General features: G+C 40.7%; 1 protein-coding gene across 1 annotated transcript in view; it reads left to right on the top strand.

The window, feature by feature from the left end:
* The window catches only part of MAD1L1 (mitotic arrest deficient 1 like 1), a 384,548-nt gene that overhangs the window by 11,451 nt on the left and 354,396 nt on the right, over positions 1-18,701 (top strand). Inside the window, 1 exon segment of the mRNA XM_086622170.1 lies at positions 244-305. Within this exon segment, the coding sequence (XP_086478296.1) occupies positions 244-305 (62 nt within the window).

Genomic DNA, 18,701 nt, shown 5'->3' with positions numbered 1-18,701 from the left:
TATTTCACAGGGTTAGATGATGTACAGTGCTGAAGTGTAAAGTGAGTTCTGTGTGTCACAGAGCTGTGGTGACACGGCTGGAGAACAACAACCCAAATAGCGCTAGATAGAAGATAATGAAATCCACAGGAGGAAAAAGAAAGACACTGAGTTTGAATGGAGAATTATGAGGAAACTGGGTGGAAAATGAGGTATTAGAACGTTTGTCTGTGTTTCTAACTCTTCTTTTGATCTCTACTTTAGAAACTTCTGGGAAAATTAAAAAGCTGGGAGAAACTGGACCAGAGCACTGGCTTGAATATCAGGTATGTGCTCACAGCTCTGGAGGGAGGTAAAACTTGTAAACCACTGTCCTCTTAATCAGCTGATCTCTGAAGTGTGTTGGTCTGTCTCTTCATGTGGAAGGTCTTCCAGTACTTTTTATTATATATGAGAAGAACCATAAGGTACAAACTGTTACATTTTCGGGAACTAAGAAGTATTTTTCACCAGGTCAACTTGACCAATGTCTCTGAAGCCAAGGTTCAACATAGAGTTTCTTGCATATAGCTATAGTCATGTTTAGTTAGAGATTCTGCTAGCTGAATAAGTGAGCTTTTAAGAATTTTAGGTTATGTCTAGAGAAGAGAATGTATGTTACTTGTAACAAATTGATGTAAATGTGATTTCTTTGAAATCCGGGTATCAAAATAAACTGCCAGATCATGATGTTGTGACTTTTCTTCCTTAAAGCAGGTGAAGAGCAGTTGTTAATTTAGTTATTTTATTTAACAAGAGAAATGGAATAAACTCAGTTTCTTATAAAAGGGGGGGAAAAAAAAACCCCAAACCCACCCCCTCGGCTCCAATGGTGTTTTGTAACACCAACTTGTCTCTTTGTGTACTGTTACTCCACAAGTCTTTCTGACATCCGGAGCATTGAACCGAGTTTTTACGGTCTCTGGAATGCGTGTGGTATAAAGAAGGGCTGGAAATGGTGCGTCTACTGATCGTTTTCTTCCACTGCAGAAGGTTTTCTGTGTAGCTGCAATGCTTTTGTGTGTCATTGTTTCAGCACTGCTTTATTTTCTCTAAATATTTACATTGTTGTTACGCCAGAAGGAGAGATGCTTTTTTGTAAACAACTGTCTTGATGTGAGCATTATAGTACAGATCACCTTTCATATCAAATCAAGGCCTGAACTGCAACAGGAATCACAGAACCTAATTTTACCAATTGTTTCTTCATTCCATTCATTACATGTCCCCAACAACAGACCTGTGTCTGCACGCTGCTGGGATTGTTTGGAAGTAGGGGTGTTTGGCTGTGCACATATGGTTTGGGTACACTTCTGCTTCGTGTAAAAGATGCTCGTGTTCAGCTTGGGAAAGCCCCCTTAATTTTCTCAGTGTTTTCTGTTTAACGAGGATAACGAACCTTTTCCTAGAGGCATGCTAGTAGGTAGCATGCTTGAGATTCTCTCCTGCATCTGCTGAGGATACATACATTTAAATGAGGTTAGAATTGTGCTAAATCTCCTATGGCAAGGAACGGACAGGAATAGTATGAATCCTTTTCACAAAACCTGTTAGACAGCGGAGTAAAAGCTTTTTACTTACCTCAAGCTGTTAAAGGTTTAATGAGGTAATTTCACAGTGGGAGAGAAATGGAACCAAGTGATTCTGCCTGTTGAAGTCTAATAACTCCTTCATTTAAAATCAGAATATTCGCTGTAAAGTGTTAGGTTTTTGATTGGGCCATATTGTTTAGTGCTGTTAATGGCGTCTTCTCATACAGAAAAAGGAATTGCTCTTGAGAAAAATCATCCTTTGCTTGCAATTGTACTGAGTGAAACTGGGTGATTTCCCCCTCCCTTCCTCCCCACCCCCCTCAGACTTCTTACAGCATGAATTATTTTAATTTTCAGTCAGGGTTATGAAGATGATGAGAGATCACTGCCCTGGTTAAGTTGCTGGAGTATGCTGTTGGTGAAAGTTTGAGAACAGTTAATTGTTCATCTCGTAGTAGAATAGGAACAAGTTGGATGGTTGTCCCGAAGAGCCTGAGCAATGTGCTGTTTGCTAATAACTAGATAAACAAACAAAAAGGAAAGGCATTAGGATTTATCCTCTTTTATCACGTTCTTCATTGGTACAGAGAACGAAAGGGAAGTGCGTACAGCATGTGGTGTTTGAGGAGAGGATGGTTTTTCATTTCCTCCAGCACTTCCGTAGGGCTTGTTTTGTGTCTGCTCTCGGTGGTTTCGGTTCACTGATTGCCTGGTCCCAGCAGGCTTTTTGTCAGATTGGCTTATGGTCAGACCTCCGAGTGTAATTTTATGTAATAATACTTGGAAAGGAGGTGCAGCTTTTAGGAGTGGAGTGATAATCCTACTGTTTTAGTACTGGTCTCTTCTTGGTAACTGCGAAAGAGCTGAGTGTTTATAATGCTTCACCTTTTGGGGGAAAACGACTTCATTAACGGTTTACTCAAAGGCTAATCTTATGTTTGCTAGTTCTGGATTCCACTTGTAAGCTCCTGGGTTTTTCTCTTGCTCTCATGAACTATGGAAACAAAGACAGCTTTAGCTCTAGAGCGCGTTGGTGTGTTTGCATTGCTGTTGCACAGTGTTCTTTCCAGAATTTGCCCTTGGAATTACGCCTGCCTTATGAAAACGTTATATGATATACCTGTAAGTGACCCAATACCCAGATAATAAAATAATACACACGATGGTTATGTGTGGTTCATGTATACATATTATAAATCTGCATAATCATTTTGTGTTCAATTATATGTCCTTCTGATGTCTTGATCTTCCTACTGCGTGCTTTCTGGTGTAGTTGGCTCTGTCTTTGTGGATGTAATTTTGTCTTGTAGGTCTTTTTTAGTATGTTACTGTTATCCTGCCAGGGATTTTTTCATACATTTGTGATGTGTGGCTCTGACTTGATATTCCTGCTGTAGAATTTGGTTTCAACTGTAAAAGGAAAAAATGCTACATTTTGAAATTCTTTCTGTGCTAGTAGAAAGTCATATTTGTTTTGGAGTTTACTCTCTTTGAGAAGGATATTCATGTAAGGCTATTGTAGGACTTTGTTATTAGGAAAGAGTCGTATTGAGAAAACAAGCTGCTTGTACTCTGTCTCTCCAGGCTGTGCAGGTGTAGCTTGTATTTCTTCAAAATCCAGTATCTGCGTCATTGAGTTCTTGATCATCTTCACGGAAGAACCATGTTAATCATGGCAGGCTTGGTTGCATTTTTTTTCCCAGAGTTAGACCATTAGCTTAGAGGTATTTCCAGGTAGCTTCTTTACTGCCATTAAACAACAGGTATTTTAACAGAAAAATATTCCTGGAAGGCTGCGTGCAGGAAAAGGTGGGCGATTTTGTTGGGATGACAGTGTGTGGAACCCCCCACGAGATGGCATCATTTCTCCTGCTGCCGGAGAAAACTGGCTTTCTGCTCCAGCCTGGCAGGCGCAGCCGGATTCAAAACCATCAGCTGGGCACCTTAGGAAGGGTCAGCTAGTCTCGTGCAAATTGCTCGTTGTTGCTATCAAATCTTTTCAGATCTGTTTAGTGCTTCGTGCATACGATCAGTGTCTCCTTGTGCAGTACTCAGGGTGGTAACTCGGTTTGGAAAAGATTTGTGCATATTCCTCTAATGGCATATAAAGTGTTTTTCCAGCCCGCTCTGTGAACTTCACATTTACTCCACACGTTCTTCATTTTGCCTTGTTTAATAGGAGCTCTTCAAAGCCTGGTTCTTGTCTCTCCACCTCAAGCCTTACAATTGCGTCCTCTAGAGCAGCGCTGTCATTGTTCTGACTTTCCCTTCTGTGGCACACAGAAGATACCCGAATAAAAAATGAGCGTTCTTGTTCTGTGAGCTTTTAATCTAAATAAGGCTTTTTTTGCTGCTGCTTGTCTATGTTTGGCTGGTATTGCCTTTGTCCTTTTGATGAATTAGCCAGGTGATGTTGCTACCCGTAAACAAATACACCCTGGAGTACAGAATGATGCATAATGATGTGCATCAGGTCTGTTTTAAAGATGAGGTGGTTTGTAAGTCAGATACTGAAGATACTGGTTGTCATTAACAGCAGCTGACAAGGGGTAATGCTAAATTTGTCTTTGTATTTATTCATAAGTAGCAGAAGATTGCAAGCTTTGAAAGACTGAAGTTTGGCCGAAAGTTATGGAAATTTGTGAAGGCTGACAGGTGGACCACAAGCAACAGCTTCAGAGGAGTTTTAGTCCAAGCATTTTTATTTTATTTTATTTTTTGAGAAAAAGTGATAGTGTGATGTACGATTTGCTGGATTTTTGGGGGTTTTTTTTGTTTGTTTGGGTTTTTTTTTATTCTTAATTAGAAGCAGGCATCATGTGAATTTTTTACATTTTCACCTGCTGGGATCAAAGATCTTTATGTACACAGCAGAATTATTTTATACCAGTGATAGATTTTTGATGTTAGAGTAATCAAGGATTGGAAGATGATCAAATATATTGATAATGACTTATTTAAGTAGGTCTTTCCTTTTTTGGGGCACCATTTTCTGTTGCAAATAGTACTTTCAGCTTAGGCTCAGTGCTTGTGCGTGGAAGATAAAGCAAAAAATTTTGTTCATGCTACTTCTCAGGATCGTTTTCGTTTTTTCCACACCCATTACAGGGAAGCAATATAGAGATCAGCTGTCCTTTTCTGAAGGGCCATGGAATACAGTGTGGAAATTAAAGGTGAGGCTGATGCTGCAGGAAGAAGAGCAGCGTGCTTGGACTCTTCTGTGTTGCTCAGAGGCTCCAGGGTGGACTTGGATGTTCTTGAGTAGCTTCTAACGGTGATTGTGCTGGAAGGCAGGTGTCAGGCCCCGGATGCCTGGGGTGTAAGGCTGACCTGGAGGGACTCCTAGGTTTAAGGAAGCGTGGGTTTGGAGAGTACCTATCGTTGTCCTTCAGTTTGCAAGGGTAAATTGAGCTGGCTTCAGTGACGGTATCGCATTAAGCTGGTATAGCTGTTTTGCATGCTGGCTGTCCAGGCCTGTCAGGAGAAGTGCAGATTTGACAGGAATTCAGGCCAATGCTTAAGGACCGTTTTCACTTAGCGGAGCCTGCCAGCTGCAGACAGCAGACACTGATCTGCTGACCTGTCGCCTAGAGCCAAAGAAGTGAACCTGTTAATGCTGACCTGGTTTTCTTTCTGAAACATCTGTGGGCTGGCTCGCTGACAAATCTAGGGGACTAGCTTCCTGCAACGTCTGAGACCAATTAAGAAGAGGAGATAGCGTGAATGTGTATGCATTTCCTCTCTAAGAAAGGGTTTAATTAAGTGGCAAGCATCTCTCTTTAGTACAGTGGTTAGCACAGTTGTAATTTGTAATTACACAGGTGCTACGCTCAGTACGGGAAGTCCTATGCGGATTCTGCTTTTGGAGTTGGGGGGCAGGGAGGAGAGAGGGAGGGAAAAGGGAATCAAATTTCTTGATTCTGCATTTAGTGGTGGATTAGTGCTCTTTTTTTTGCAGTGAATAGAAGAGAAGAGAGAATATTGGAGTTCTCTGCTTTCTTTTTTGAATCTTGATTAACTATGCTTAGCTACTCTGCATTCTCTGCCATCCAGGGCATTGAATATCTTTGCAGTAGTGAATGAAGCTCATAATCTTCTCCTTTCTCACAAGGTAGTAATTTACCTTTCTCTGAATTTCCATTATGAATAAGTGGTTACTGGGTTTTAAAAAAAAAATATCTTGTGACAGATATACAAAGCAGTGCACGTTGAAATAATTTGAATTGCTCATATGCATTTCTGGATACTTAATTAACTGCAACCAATCAAGACAGGACTGGGGGTTACTGTTGCTAGTTCCAGTAATGCCATAATTCTGGCATGATCGCTCCATGGGTGAGCAAATATTTTTATTGGAGTAGCCTCTTGTAGCCCTCTGGTCTTTTGTCACCAATCAAGAAATGGATCTGATTAAAAGCATTTGATGCTGGCTGCTGTCTTTAACTGTACCACTGACCTCAACTTAAGTGCTGACTTCTATGTTTAGGGTGGGTGGGTTTGTCTGGGTTGGCTAATGGTGACCCCTACTTTAGAACTATGTCTCTAATTAGAGAAGAAAATTATAATTAGCATAGTATGAGGGTAGTTTTAGGTAAATAATTGTAATTTATGATCTGTGAACATACTGAAAATTGCATGGCTACTGTAGATGAGATTCCCAATGTAAAACAAGCTGTCTCATCACAGTGGGAATCCCCAGGGCACCAAAAAGGGAGATAAACACTATGTAGGGGGAAACACTAATTAAAACCAAACAAACCCCAAACAAAACAAAAAAAAAAAAGAAGCTATGCTTATTAGACAAACTTGTAGTTATGAGGTCTTGGCTTACCTCGTGGAAGAATTATCTGCTGTTGTCCTCTATAGACACAATACTACATTTTACAGTTACTTTTAAGAGTTTAGTTTTGTCGTCACAAATTTTGCCTTCCACTGAAGTTGAAGGTTTGATAAAATGTTAAAGAATTCACTCTGTGAAGAGGGCCAATGGATGCTAATACTCCTCAAAGTCTGGCTTCTGCAGCAGGATGCATGTCATGAGAATTTCTCTTGCATAGTTCTGCCAGGGCAAGTTAGTTTCATCTTAAAGCAGTTCTGCCATTCCTGTCACGTGGGGCTTCTGACTGGAGCATCTGTGTGAAAATGTTCTGTTCCTACCTGGTACTTTATGGTTCTGTGAGCACCACAGCTGAAGGAGGTGGTCCTGCATAGCAAAATGTAATCTAGAATGGAAAACAGCTTTCAGGCAGATTACTTCCCTCATCATGTTTCCTTGGTGAGTGCATAAATACTTGTGCTGTTCCAAAGCAGGGCAGAGGAAGTAGCAATGAGCAGCCAGGGTTGGAAGGGAGGATGAAGGTAATCATTGTGTTTATTTAGAAATGAGGTTTACAGCCTCAGTATTTTTAGGACCTAGTATGTGTAAAAGATGAAAGCATTGCTTTAGAAGCATTTGAAATCTTGAGGAAGAAGTACCTGATCAGTTCCAAAGGGGATCTTTATCTTTAGAGAGTGAGGTCTAAGTTTCAAGAGAAAACTGATTGTGGTTATCTTACAATAATTATACATGTACTGAAGCCACCATTCTTTACACAGAGAAATCTTGGAGGGATCTGTTACCCGTTGAATGTGACATGCAGCATATGCTGGAGTATTGCTCTAAGCTCTTCTGTTCTTCGTTATCCTGTTAAAATGTACATTATTCTTCATTTTCTGCAGTGCCTTAGATTTTGACTTTCGTTGATAGAATGCTTTTCGAGTGTGGTGAAGAGAAAGTGTTCCTTTGTCATCTCAAAATCTGAAGCTCCAGTTTTCAGAGTAGTGAGGATACAGTTTTGGGAGACTTCAGGCCATGTTTGAGAGTTGGAAGGCAGTAACGTATTTACAGTGATGTTCGGAAGCCCGATGTCAAATCTGTGCTTTAGCCAGAGTTTAATCTTCTCCCATTCTCATGGTGTTGATCCACTTAATTTTAATATGGCCACCGTCTGTGCCTCTTCTCATGGATTTCTTAAAATATTCTAGGTCTCTTTCTGCCAGCACTTCATGGAAATGATGGGCAAAGCTTCTTGCCATATAATTTTCCTATTGGATATTAATTTTCTCCAACAACGCTGTACTTCTCTCTCATGTTCAAAAATATTAGTGTTCTTTCTCCTTTGTCATTAGTGCTTTTATTTCCATCTGAATATATCAGAGTGGTAAGTCTTGGGGCTAAAGGAAAGATAGGAAGAGTCTAAGATGTGATGAATGAGCACCTGACATCTAGGCAGACTGAGTCTGTAATGTATAATCAGAGAATCAGAGGAAGAAGTAAGCAAGCTCACATCAAAAATATGTCTGGCCTTGCTTTGCATTTCAAAGCTTTCAGAACAGTTAAAGAAGCTGTCTTTCCAGGATCACAGATCCAGCGTTCTGGAGACGGAGAAAACTACTGAACAATAGCTTAGCACACCATCCATCTTTGCAGAAGAATGATTTGAGGAACTTTGGTAGTTCACCTGCAGGAACTCTACGGAGAATAATGACATCAAAGAAAAGATGGACGATTCTTAATAGGGGAGTAAGAATTTATTTTGGAAGTGCAGATACCAATGGACCCTTTTTTACTGGAAAATATCCCTTCTTTTTCCATTGACTCTCTTTATCAGAACACAGAGCATTGTCCCAGCTCGAATACAGGATGCATTTCCCAAGCTAGGAACAGGAGTGGGTTTAGAAATGTGTGCTGGTGTTGTCTTCTGTGTAGCAGGTGATTTGTTTGCCACGAGGGACTCCCCAGTCAGACACTTCATTTTGTGTTGCTACCATTTTTCTTGCAAGTAGTGTTTGAGATGCCATTGAAAAACAGTTGGGTAAAAGTAGCTCGCTTTCTTCCAGCATGTAGTGACCCGTGTTATGTGTAAATGGCTTGAACTTAGGTGCTCACTCTGCTGTGAAGGAGAAGCTTTCAAAAATATGGATGCTTCTATAAAGAGCCACTTTCCTCACATTAAGCAGTCCTGTTTGCCTTAAAGTGAAATTATCATTTAAATAGCAGAGACTAATCAGCAAGGGGATGATTTGCTACTGTCAGAGAGCTCAAATGCTAGTGCTTGATTTTTATTCAGCCTCTCATTTGGTCATTTCCACAAACCCAATAACCACTATAATCTCTAGCTCATTTTTAATTTTACCTTTCCATTTCCATTCTAGTATCTTTCAGTATTTCAGTTCTAAATTTTCTTCTGTTGACGTGCTGTGCCTTCCCTCTCCCTTAGATGTGCAGTGTGTTATACCTCGTTTATCCCCAAAGTTTTGTTTTTGCAGGGAAACTTTTAAACAAGAATATAAAAATGGATCCTGTACATGCTTAGTGAGTATGATTTTTGTTTTAGCATAGCAGTGCCTTTTTCGGAACCCTTCTCAAAGCGCACAGGCCTTTTTCTAAATAAAAGCAAACCAAAATGCTTCAGTAAGTATTCAAACTCTTGTGCTGTACTACTCCCTTGTACTATTTGGCATAGTTTTTGTGTACAGGGCAAGGAATCTGCCTCCTTCATTGGGTAGTACCAAGATGGATTATGCCAGGCTAATGTAACAGCTTTCTTTGTCTACAAAACTGATTATCTTATCAAATAAAACACAGTAGATCTTATTTATTTGAGCTTCTACTGAAACATTTGATCAAGAGAGTCACTTGAGAAAGTATAAACCATGCGTAAAGATGGAAACTACTAGAAGAATTGTAGGATGTATAAGGAATGAGCCAGCAGTGTGCCCAGGTGGCCAAAAAGGCCAATGGGATACTGGCATGTATCAAGAATAGTGTAACCAGCAGGAGCAGGGAGGTGATCCTGCCCCTGTACTCGGCACTGGTGAGGCCGCACCTGGAATATTGTGTCCAGTTTTGGGCCCCTCGCTTTAAGAGAGATATTGAGCTCCTGGAGCGAGTCCAAAGAAGGGCGACTAAACTGGTCAAGGGGCTGGAAAATAAAACTTATGAGGAGCGGCTGAGGGAGTTGGGGCTGTTTAGCCTGGAGAAGAGGAGGCTGAGGGGAGACCTGATTACGGCCTATAAGTACTTGAGAAAAGATAGTGGGGAGTTAGGGGAAGGGCTCTTTACATTAGTGATGGGAGATAGAACAAGAGGAAATGGGCATAAGCTTAGTCAGGGGAGATTCAGGTTGGATGTTAGGAAGTATTTCTTCTCTGAAAGGGTTGTCAGCCACTGGAATAGGCTGCCCAGGGAAGTGGTTGAGTCCCCATCCCTGGATGTGTTTAAGAATAGGGTGGATGAGCTACTTGAGGATATGGTTTAATGGGGATTAGGGATGGTTGGACTCGATGATCTCTAAGGTCTTTTCCAACCTAGAAATCTATGAATCTATGAATCTATGAATTGTTTAATCAGGGATAGATTTAGTATTGTTGAAAGGAAAACGTGAGGATAAGTAGTATTCCTCAAAGATTAGCCTTAGGATTTGCTTTGTTTAGTATCTCCATTAATGGTTTTGGTGCAAAAATTTGGTGTGTGCTGATAAAACTTGGCTGATGATGCCAAGTTCAGAGGATTCATAAATACGCAAAAGCTGGATATGGAGAGCTAAGTGACCCTAAGGATTAGAGTGAAGAAGTGGGACAAAATTCAGTGAAACAAAGCACGAGGCTGCACAGAATTAGGAGCTGAATAAAAACAACTTCTGTGAAATGTAGCACATGCAGTGGAAAAGACAAGAAGGAGGGCTGTGTACTGGTTTACAACAGGAGGGCTGTTAATTCCTACACATAGGATTCACCAGGAGAAAAAATTCCATGGAGGTTAAAGTGTCCAAGTGTCTCTGTAGATGGCATGGGAGACACTTCTCAGAGTTCAGGAGATAGCCTAGTAGTTCTGGTAGATGGCCTGGGAGACACTTTTCCCCACTGTGGAGGAAGAGAGTGGGAACTAAATGCAGAAAGGGATTGCTGTTAGGAGCCTGAGAGTCCCCTCAACCAGTAGTGGATGAAAGGACTGGCCTCCTCTAGCAAAGGCTGGCAGATGTAATTGCTGCCAAGAAATACATGGATGCAGGGGAGGAGGAGGAAGTGGAATCAGTACTGGTGAGAAGAAGAACCATCTATGCTAAAGACTAACATTGGCATTTCAATCAAACTGCCGTAACCCTACCGTGAACACAGCTAGAATGAGGTTCTGACTTTTAGAAAGACTCAAGTGCTGAATGCAGCTTCCAGTGGGAGTCAGAAGCACACAGATTACTGCTGCTAAGGTGAGGCTCCACAAAGTTATCGAAGAGATGACTCGAGTTCATAACAGCAAAGGACTGCACAGGACCTGGACTAAAAGATCCTTTTCAGTCTCACTTTTATGTGAATGTGCGTGTACCAATCCGTAAGCAAAGGAATGAGCTCAAGAACAGGAAGAGCGGGCACTATGTTTAGTTTAGAATTGCAGGTGGTGTTTATACCAGGGTTCTGAAAACTGCAATTGGGAAAGAGAGAGGGGTAAGTGAATAAAAGTAGACCTTGTCCATCTTTCTGCCCACACAGAACAACAGCTGTGGAGAGAGAGAGACCTGAGGTGTGAGAACAGCTGACCTTTGTTCATGTTGAGAAATAAGCAGTTTGCTGCAAAATAGGCTGAACTGTTAAGAAGAGTTTATCTGCCAGTGTAGATAAGACGAAAATATGATTTGTATCATCTGAGAAGCTTTTCTGAGCCTGTTTGGTGCAGGTTATCTTGATGGTGTTTTGAAAATGATTCACTCCTGGTTAGTGCTTAACCTCATCAATGCCTAGAGCAAGGATTCCTACTTCTGGTGGTAGCTTGGATGGTGCTACTTTAATCATTTGTCTTTGGCTTGTTGTCAGTGCAGGGGGGAGTTCTGCTCTGGATCATCCAGAAAAGGTCTAATTTTCAGTTTTAGTTGTACTTAGTAGGGTACGTAGTGTAGCAACATCAAGATGAGGTGGAAGAAAATTGGAAATTTAGGAACATTAAACTGTTTCAGTTTTTTAGCATCTTTAAAATGCTCCTAATTCTAACAAGCTGGTTTAAATGCCTCGTGATATTATTATGTAAACCTTGTCCTTAAGCTTCAATCTTTCCTCTGTTGGGACTTCTTTGCCAGTGAATATTTTTGACCAAAGCACGTCTTTACCTGAGCTATGTTTTCTTTCATCACAAGATGTGTTATTAAAGGGAATATACTTGTAAATATACCTTTGTGCATGCATTGTTTGGAAAGAAAAAGTTCATGTGGCTTGTAGTAGCAAAAGCACTGGACGATATTTGCAAATGTTTTTTAAAGGGCATAGTGAACTTGAAACGTTAGTGAGTTAAAAGATTGAAGTGATAAGTGCCTGAAGGTTCTCTTGAACTACCTGTGATTATGTAAGTGTTGTTTGTTATTTTAAAATAATGTGTAGCACAGAAATTGCCATGTTGGATTGGATTATTTACTAATCCATCTCTGGTCCAGTGTCAGAGAAAATGATATACTGGTCTAGGTAGGAAAATCCAGAGTCATGTGCAAAACATGAAGCAGACTTCTAGAATGAGAGTCTGTTAACTCTCAGCAGCCTGGGTTTTACTTAAGCACAAAGATTTCTACTTGGTGTCTCTCCCACCTTTTTAAAAGTGCAAACTCTCGCAGATGGGAGATATCAGGTGTTATGTGCATAGAATAAATAGAAAAATGTTTTGCTTTGATACTCTTTCGGTTATAATCTTTCTTGTTTGAAACAATATGCAATGAAGTTGTAAAGTATTAGAGAGAAGTGAGCTTCTTAAATTGCTGCCATTTATATTTACGATGCCTTTTCTCTTGCAGTTCTCTTTGAGACAAAATGAAAAGTATTTTTTGCCTTAACCTTGTGATCTGATTTTACTGTGGAGCTTCTCTTTCCTCTGCGTACTGTGCTGTTAAGTGTGTTGTGTTGGTGGGCTTGGTGTACGTCTCTGGTCTTGAACTGGTGAGGAAGAGCTGTAAGCCAGAAAGACCAGCCTGAAGTGAGCTGCCTGAAGGAGAGCAGTCTCTGCACCAGGCTGGCAAGAGAATTGGGCCGGTGATAACTGGGAAGATGCCCATTTTGAAAGCAAGGGAGGGAGGCATTGGGGGCTGAGTGGATCTCTGTGTTTAGTGAGCACCTGGAATCAGTTCATGTCTGGAAGTTATTTTCAAAGTGCTAACCTGGACAGCTGCAATAAGAGCTCAGGGCTCCTGTTTTCAAATTAAGCTTTCTGTGGGGTTAGAATAACTCACAGAGCCAGTTTCAGGAGAAGATAAAACATGCCCAAATGTTCCATGTAGCCAATGCAGTTAAGAGGTGGAGGTGCATGGAACATTCTTTCCCTTCCTGCCACTGATAAAAAATGCAGGGAATGCATTAGCAAAGCTTCTATTTTCAACTTTTGTGTGGGTTTTTTTATGATGTTGTGTGGTGTGGGGTTTTTTGTTTTGCTTTTTTTTTGTGTTGGATTTTTTTTTTTGTTTGTTTGTTTTTCCTAGTGGCTGCTGATGTACTAAAATCTGTTCTGCATGTATTTTGCTCATCGCTTGGCGGCAAAATGTTTCTTCTAATGAAGTCGTGTCTATTGCAGAATGGCATTCTTGTAAGAGGATAATACGTTTTGGAATAGTGTGTTAGAAACCTCTGAACATTGAAGCAGCTCTCAGCTTTTACTGCCTCTTGCTATAAATGGAAATAGGATCTGTCAGAGCCTTACTATTCAATGTAGGTGCAGTTTTGGCTTTTCTAGAAATGTATTTACTTGATCTTGAGCATCTCTTCTCGGCTTTTCTAGTGTACTCAGACTCAATCCTTACTGACTCCCTTTCTCTGTGTTATTCTCAGCTCTCTTGTCAGCAAAGTTAACAATTGCTATGCCTCTTGGTAATGGACAACTATTGCAAGAACTGTTTTCTAGCACAAGTTGTTCTTGCTGGAATTGCTTTTGTATTCTCATTACTTGTTTAAACTCTCTTCCAGAGATACTCTGATATGAGCAGTGTAGTGAAAGGACGATCAATCTTTTGGGTAGGAAGAAATATGAAATTCTGGATTTTCCTGAGTTATACCCTGCTGACCAAGTTAATTTCTTTTCTGTTTTACTAAAACAATCGTTCTCTTTCTGTGGTACGCATGAAGCTGTTCAGTGAGGGCTTGAAATCTTACTAACTTTTGTGGGAAGGACAGAATTGGGGTGTCTGGCTTTGACTGAGAATATGTTCAGTATCAGTATCTTCAATTAGGAGAAGTCAGCTGTTCATCAGTTAATTAGCTTGGGCAGTTTTCAGTGATACTTCACAGCTCTGCAGTCGTCTTGGTTCAGAAGATGATGCTTTAACCTAGTTATGAATTTTTTTAAACTCAGTTTTACTAGTACATTTGCAAATAACATTTGTGACTGCTCTTTGTATTCCCAGAGTTAAAGCTTTGTGGCTTCAGGTGGTTTTCTGCAAATACAGCAGCCAAGGTTGATGGCATCAAGCCTGTTTTGTGACAAGCCTTTCATTTAGTCCTGATGGTTTCCAGTGTGACTTTGGCAAAGACATCATCTGCCTTCTGGATAGCTGGCCCACTTGTCAAGGTGACAGCACACCCATCGGCTCGCCTGTCTGCAAGTAGCTAGCAAGGGGAAATGCAATTGGCACTTTGTAATAACTGATATATTTGGAAGGCTGCTAGGGAGGAAGAGTGAAAAAGTGCTCTGAATTAGATTTTTTTTTTTTTTTTTTTTTTTCCCCAATTGGCTACACATAGGTTTTGGAAAATGCGTGTGCTTCTGTCTCTATGGCTTATGATAGCTGCTAAAGATAAACATGCTATTTCTCAATGTCAGTCTTTTGACTCTAGTTAGATATTTAAAATAGCTTTTTTCCTACAATATTTGTCTATTTCTTGTATCCTGTACTTTTATTTTCAATGATGATGTGTCTAGATCAGTACAGTTTCATAGAGTCATAGGTTGGAGGAGACCTCAAGGATCATCTGGTCCAGCCTTTCAGGGCAAAAGCACGGTCTAGACAAGGTGGCCCAGCACCCTATCCAGCCAAATCTTAAAAGTGTCCAGTGTTGGGGAAAAGTTTGGAGGATACAAATCCAACCCTTAACTTTGCTTTAGAGTCAGCCGTTCTGCTTTATGTTTTTGATGCATGTTGCTTAAGTATTTGCCAGAAGTGACTTTCATGGACAGTCTCTAGTACTGTGTGATATTAGTAGTTAAATGTCAGACAAATCTGGTAATACATAGGGTTAAAAGAACTGCACTTTTGTGTCTAAGATTGTAAGGACTGCAAAAGAACTAATTGGCCCTTCAGAATTGAAACCTCAGAAGGACAGTCAGCAGAGTTTTTCTATCCATATCAGTCCATGGCTTTTGTCAGGGAGAACAGGATGCTTTTGGGTATGAAGTTGGGATTCAGATCTGTGGTGTAGGGACTCAACCACTGCAGGGAATTTGATGGAATTGTATCTGACAAGAATCTTGCTGACGGCCTCAGATTGCACGTGAGGGCTTTCATAGTTTTAAGGAGCTGTGTCTCACTAGGTTGTTTCTTACCCTTTTCTGTGCTTGGTAATTTGGAATCATTAGGTTTCTACGTGCTATGCCCTGCATTTTCCCTCCTTGCTGTGCTCGGGGAGTTTAAGAGACTTAGCTGGAATGAGAAGGGAATAACTACCTGCTTCTCCTCCACAAGCTGCTGTTTGTCAGAGGCAGCTTGAGGGCCCAGGTTGTCTTGCTGTTGTGGAAGAACTGCAGTTCCCTTCTGTCTGAACAATAAGCTTTGTGTCTGTTTGTACAGTAATGAACTGGTTTTGTTTCCTTCAGAAACCTACTCTGCTGTCTGGAGCGTTTCCATTTACAGACAACCCGTGCCAAATTAATTTTATTTAATTATCTCCCAGGGCTAAGCTTGAATACATTTTGTGTTAAATTCACCGTTTCTCCCTCTTCTGAACGAAATGGACTTAATATCCTTGTTAAAATCTGATTAAAACTAAAATTGAGTTTTTTGAAAGTCTGATTATCCCATGAAATGGAATTTTTAAACCTAATTATGAATGGATTTGCATACATTTTTGGCACCATTGAAAAGAAAGTTGAAATAAATTTATTAATGAAATCCTTTTCTACTGTCTCTTTGGGCCATGACGATTGCTGGAGAGTGAGAGAGGAGGATGGAAGGCAAGAATAAACCACCCCCTCGCCTTTTGAAACATACAGTCTCCCCCTCCAAATTAATTCCAGAGCTGGTTTGACCCTGTCTCATTTTTATTCCTCTCTGCCACACAGCCCAATTTAGGTAATTGATAGCCTTTCAGAGGGTAACTACGCAGTTGAGCTGGTTTCATGTATTTAAAGCCTTTGTGTTTTCTGAAGGGAAGATGTGGAGGGGCAGCATTTGTTTCAACTATTATGTTGTTCTTCTTTTCTGAGGTAGCCCTGATGCAAAATCAATGGGCAGCTCTCGGTTCTCCTTTCTGAGAAGCTGTATGTTTGAGCGTTTATTTTAAGCCTGATAAAAACCAGATAGTTTTACAGACCATGGTGAATGTGCACACAGGATTTATGGTTGTTTATGCACTTCCCTGGGTTTGAAGCAAAAAGTGTCTTTGTAGCAGGTATTTGAATCTCACGCTACAGCAATTGTGCCCATTCCCTCAGGATCTTGGAAGTGGTCCTGTATGGCAAAAGGAGTGCTGGTGGGGGATGTATCTGCTTGCTTGGCTTCAGCTTTTGGAAGCAGGTGCAGCGGGCAGCAAAATGCCTGTGCAGGGAGGTATTAGCTTCATGTGGAGGCTCGTAGGTTCGTACTGTTGAACCTTTATGTATGTTTCTTGCACTGATTGAAAAGTTTGTCCCCTTACATGAAGGGTAGAACTTAAAGATGTAGCTTGTTTTGATTTTCTTTTTTTGGGGCAGTCATCCTCTTCCCCAGGTTTACAAAGATCTTTTTGCATTAGTTACAGAATTTTAAGAGTGTCTTCTCTCTGTCATATGCTGTGTGCAGATTTTTTTCTGGTCAAAAAGTTGTAGTAAATATGGTAGGAAAAAGGTGTTTAGGCAGTTCAGAAATCCTGGAATTTGATACATGGCTCTGCAAAGACTAAATGCTCAGCACGGGGCCAAGTGTTCTGGAAGCATTTGCAAAATTACTTTTGAGCAGAGGGACTTGTTTTCTGTATGCTGTTGTGTTTTCATTTTAATCCTGTCTTTGCAAAGGTTAAGCACGAAACATAGTGGCGGTATCAAGTCCTACAAGAAATGCCTAATTTTGGCACTGTTTCTTTGAGATGTTTCTGCAGTAGGGAGTTTTATGAGGGAAGCTGTGGTCCAGCAGAGGGGGGGAAGATTGAGCTGAGATTGGAGAATGCTTTTAGCTGGCAAATGCTCAAGTTATAAACCAGAGTGGCTGAAGTAAATTAAAAATTTTCTCAGTAACATAACGGGAAAACTTGAGAATTCAGACAAGCTTAGGAGGAAAGAAGCTGACTGAGGTAGCTCTGCACCAGTGACTTTAAATTGTTTTGTGGTTTAATGGCTGCAGCTTTCATTTGCTTTTACTCACTGAAACTATTGTCCAAAGTAGACACCTTTATCATCAGAGGTATACAATACTTATTGTACAAATAGGGTTCCCCTTTGCACTTGGGTTATAAATGCTTTGCAGCATCTTCCCAGTCAAGTTCAAGTGGAATCTGAGAAGTTGGGAATATCTGATGCACCTTTCCTCAAGTGTGGAGCTGTTGTACAAAACTGAAGTCACACCAGCAGTGAGCAGAATTGGGATGCTGCAGATCCTGGAGGAACTAGGAGGAGGAGATCTCCAGTGGGGTGAACATTGTGACAACTTCTGGAAGGGTGGTTTTTAACTCTTTATTGTTGTCTGGTTGGTTCTGTACCATCCGTTCACCATGGGAAAGGTAACTGGTTGTGGGTAGTCCTGTATGATGTGTTGTACAGTGTGAAGAAACAAGATGTTGAAGACAAGTGCGCATGCAAGGAAGGATGCGAAAGTGCTGTGAAACAGGGATGTTTGTTTCTTTTAATGGAGAGAATAGGTAGCTCTTTCTCTTCTGTGAATACATTTCAAATTTTAGAAACTGTTTATTACCTAATTTTGTTAGTGCCTCCCCTAGTAGTTTCAGGTATTGAAAATGACTAAAACTTGTTGATAGCAGTAAGTCAAGATGATGTCAAAGTGCTTGTGACACCAATCCAGTCCTTATCTTAATCCCAGTCACAGGAGTCTGTGGCAAAGACACAGGGAAGTCATAATTGCTTCTGGCTGCTCTGAACCCTGTGCTTGAGGCAGGCAGCTGAGCTGATGTACTGGTTTGTGAGAGCGAGCTGGCAAAAGGAGAACAGTAATTGCTGAAATGCCACTGTTTACATCTTTAATGCGATTACACTATAGCGGTTCCACTTTCTATGAACAAGTCTTTAAGTCTCCTTCTATTTCCTTCTGGCATGAATTATTCATTATTTATGGGTGATGGTGATTGGGGTTTGGCTTTCACAGGCAGGTTTATTATATCCACTTAACTCTGACTGCTTTGGCATGCTCTAAGACTCAGTTATTTTCCCAGCATTTGCTCTTACTGTTCATCATTCTTCTTGATGTTAAAACTTTTCGAGTATGTAATCCAACTCTGGTTTTGGGAATAAGGGACTGAGGGGGTGGGATGAATTGGCTTTTTCTTTTTTTTTTTTTTTTTGTGGGAAACATAGGAAGAGCTTTTTCTTTAAATCTGTGCTTATTGCCAAGGCTGAGGGCAACTGTTTTATTGTCACAGTGTGTCAAAGGACTTGGATATGAGGCACTTTTTATGCGTCGGTTGGGAGGTTTGGATGTTGAGGAAAGAAAGCAGAATTTCAAAATGAGGTGGGATTGTTGTGCTCTGCCCCTGAGGGAGAGTGGTTGGGAGGGCTGATAAGATGGGGATTTTGTACCGTCTTTCTGAAATACTGGGGAGTCAGCACCGCTGTAGCAACAACGTGCTTTGGGTTCTTCTATTCTAACAATTTGTGTCATCCAGTTTGTACCGGGACTGCAATGTGTAGGTCTTGGTACGTCTCGTGTTTGTTAGTAGATGCCCAGAGCTGATGTGTTAATGGGCTTCTGTAAAACTTTTGGTTTGAAATATTCTTTGTCCTTCACTTTG

Source organism: Tauraco erythrolophus, chromosome 17, assembly GCF_009769465.1.
Source record: "Tauraco erythrolophus isolate bTauEry1 chromosome 17, bTauEry1.pri, whole genome shotgun sequence".
NCBI lineage: Eukaryota > Metazoa > Chordata > Aves > Musophagiformes > Musophagidae > Tauraco > Tauraco erythrolophus.
Note: the sequence above shows the minus strand (reverse complement) of the source record. Positions and strands in the feature narration are given on the sequence as shown.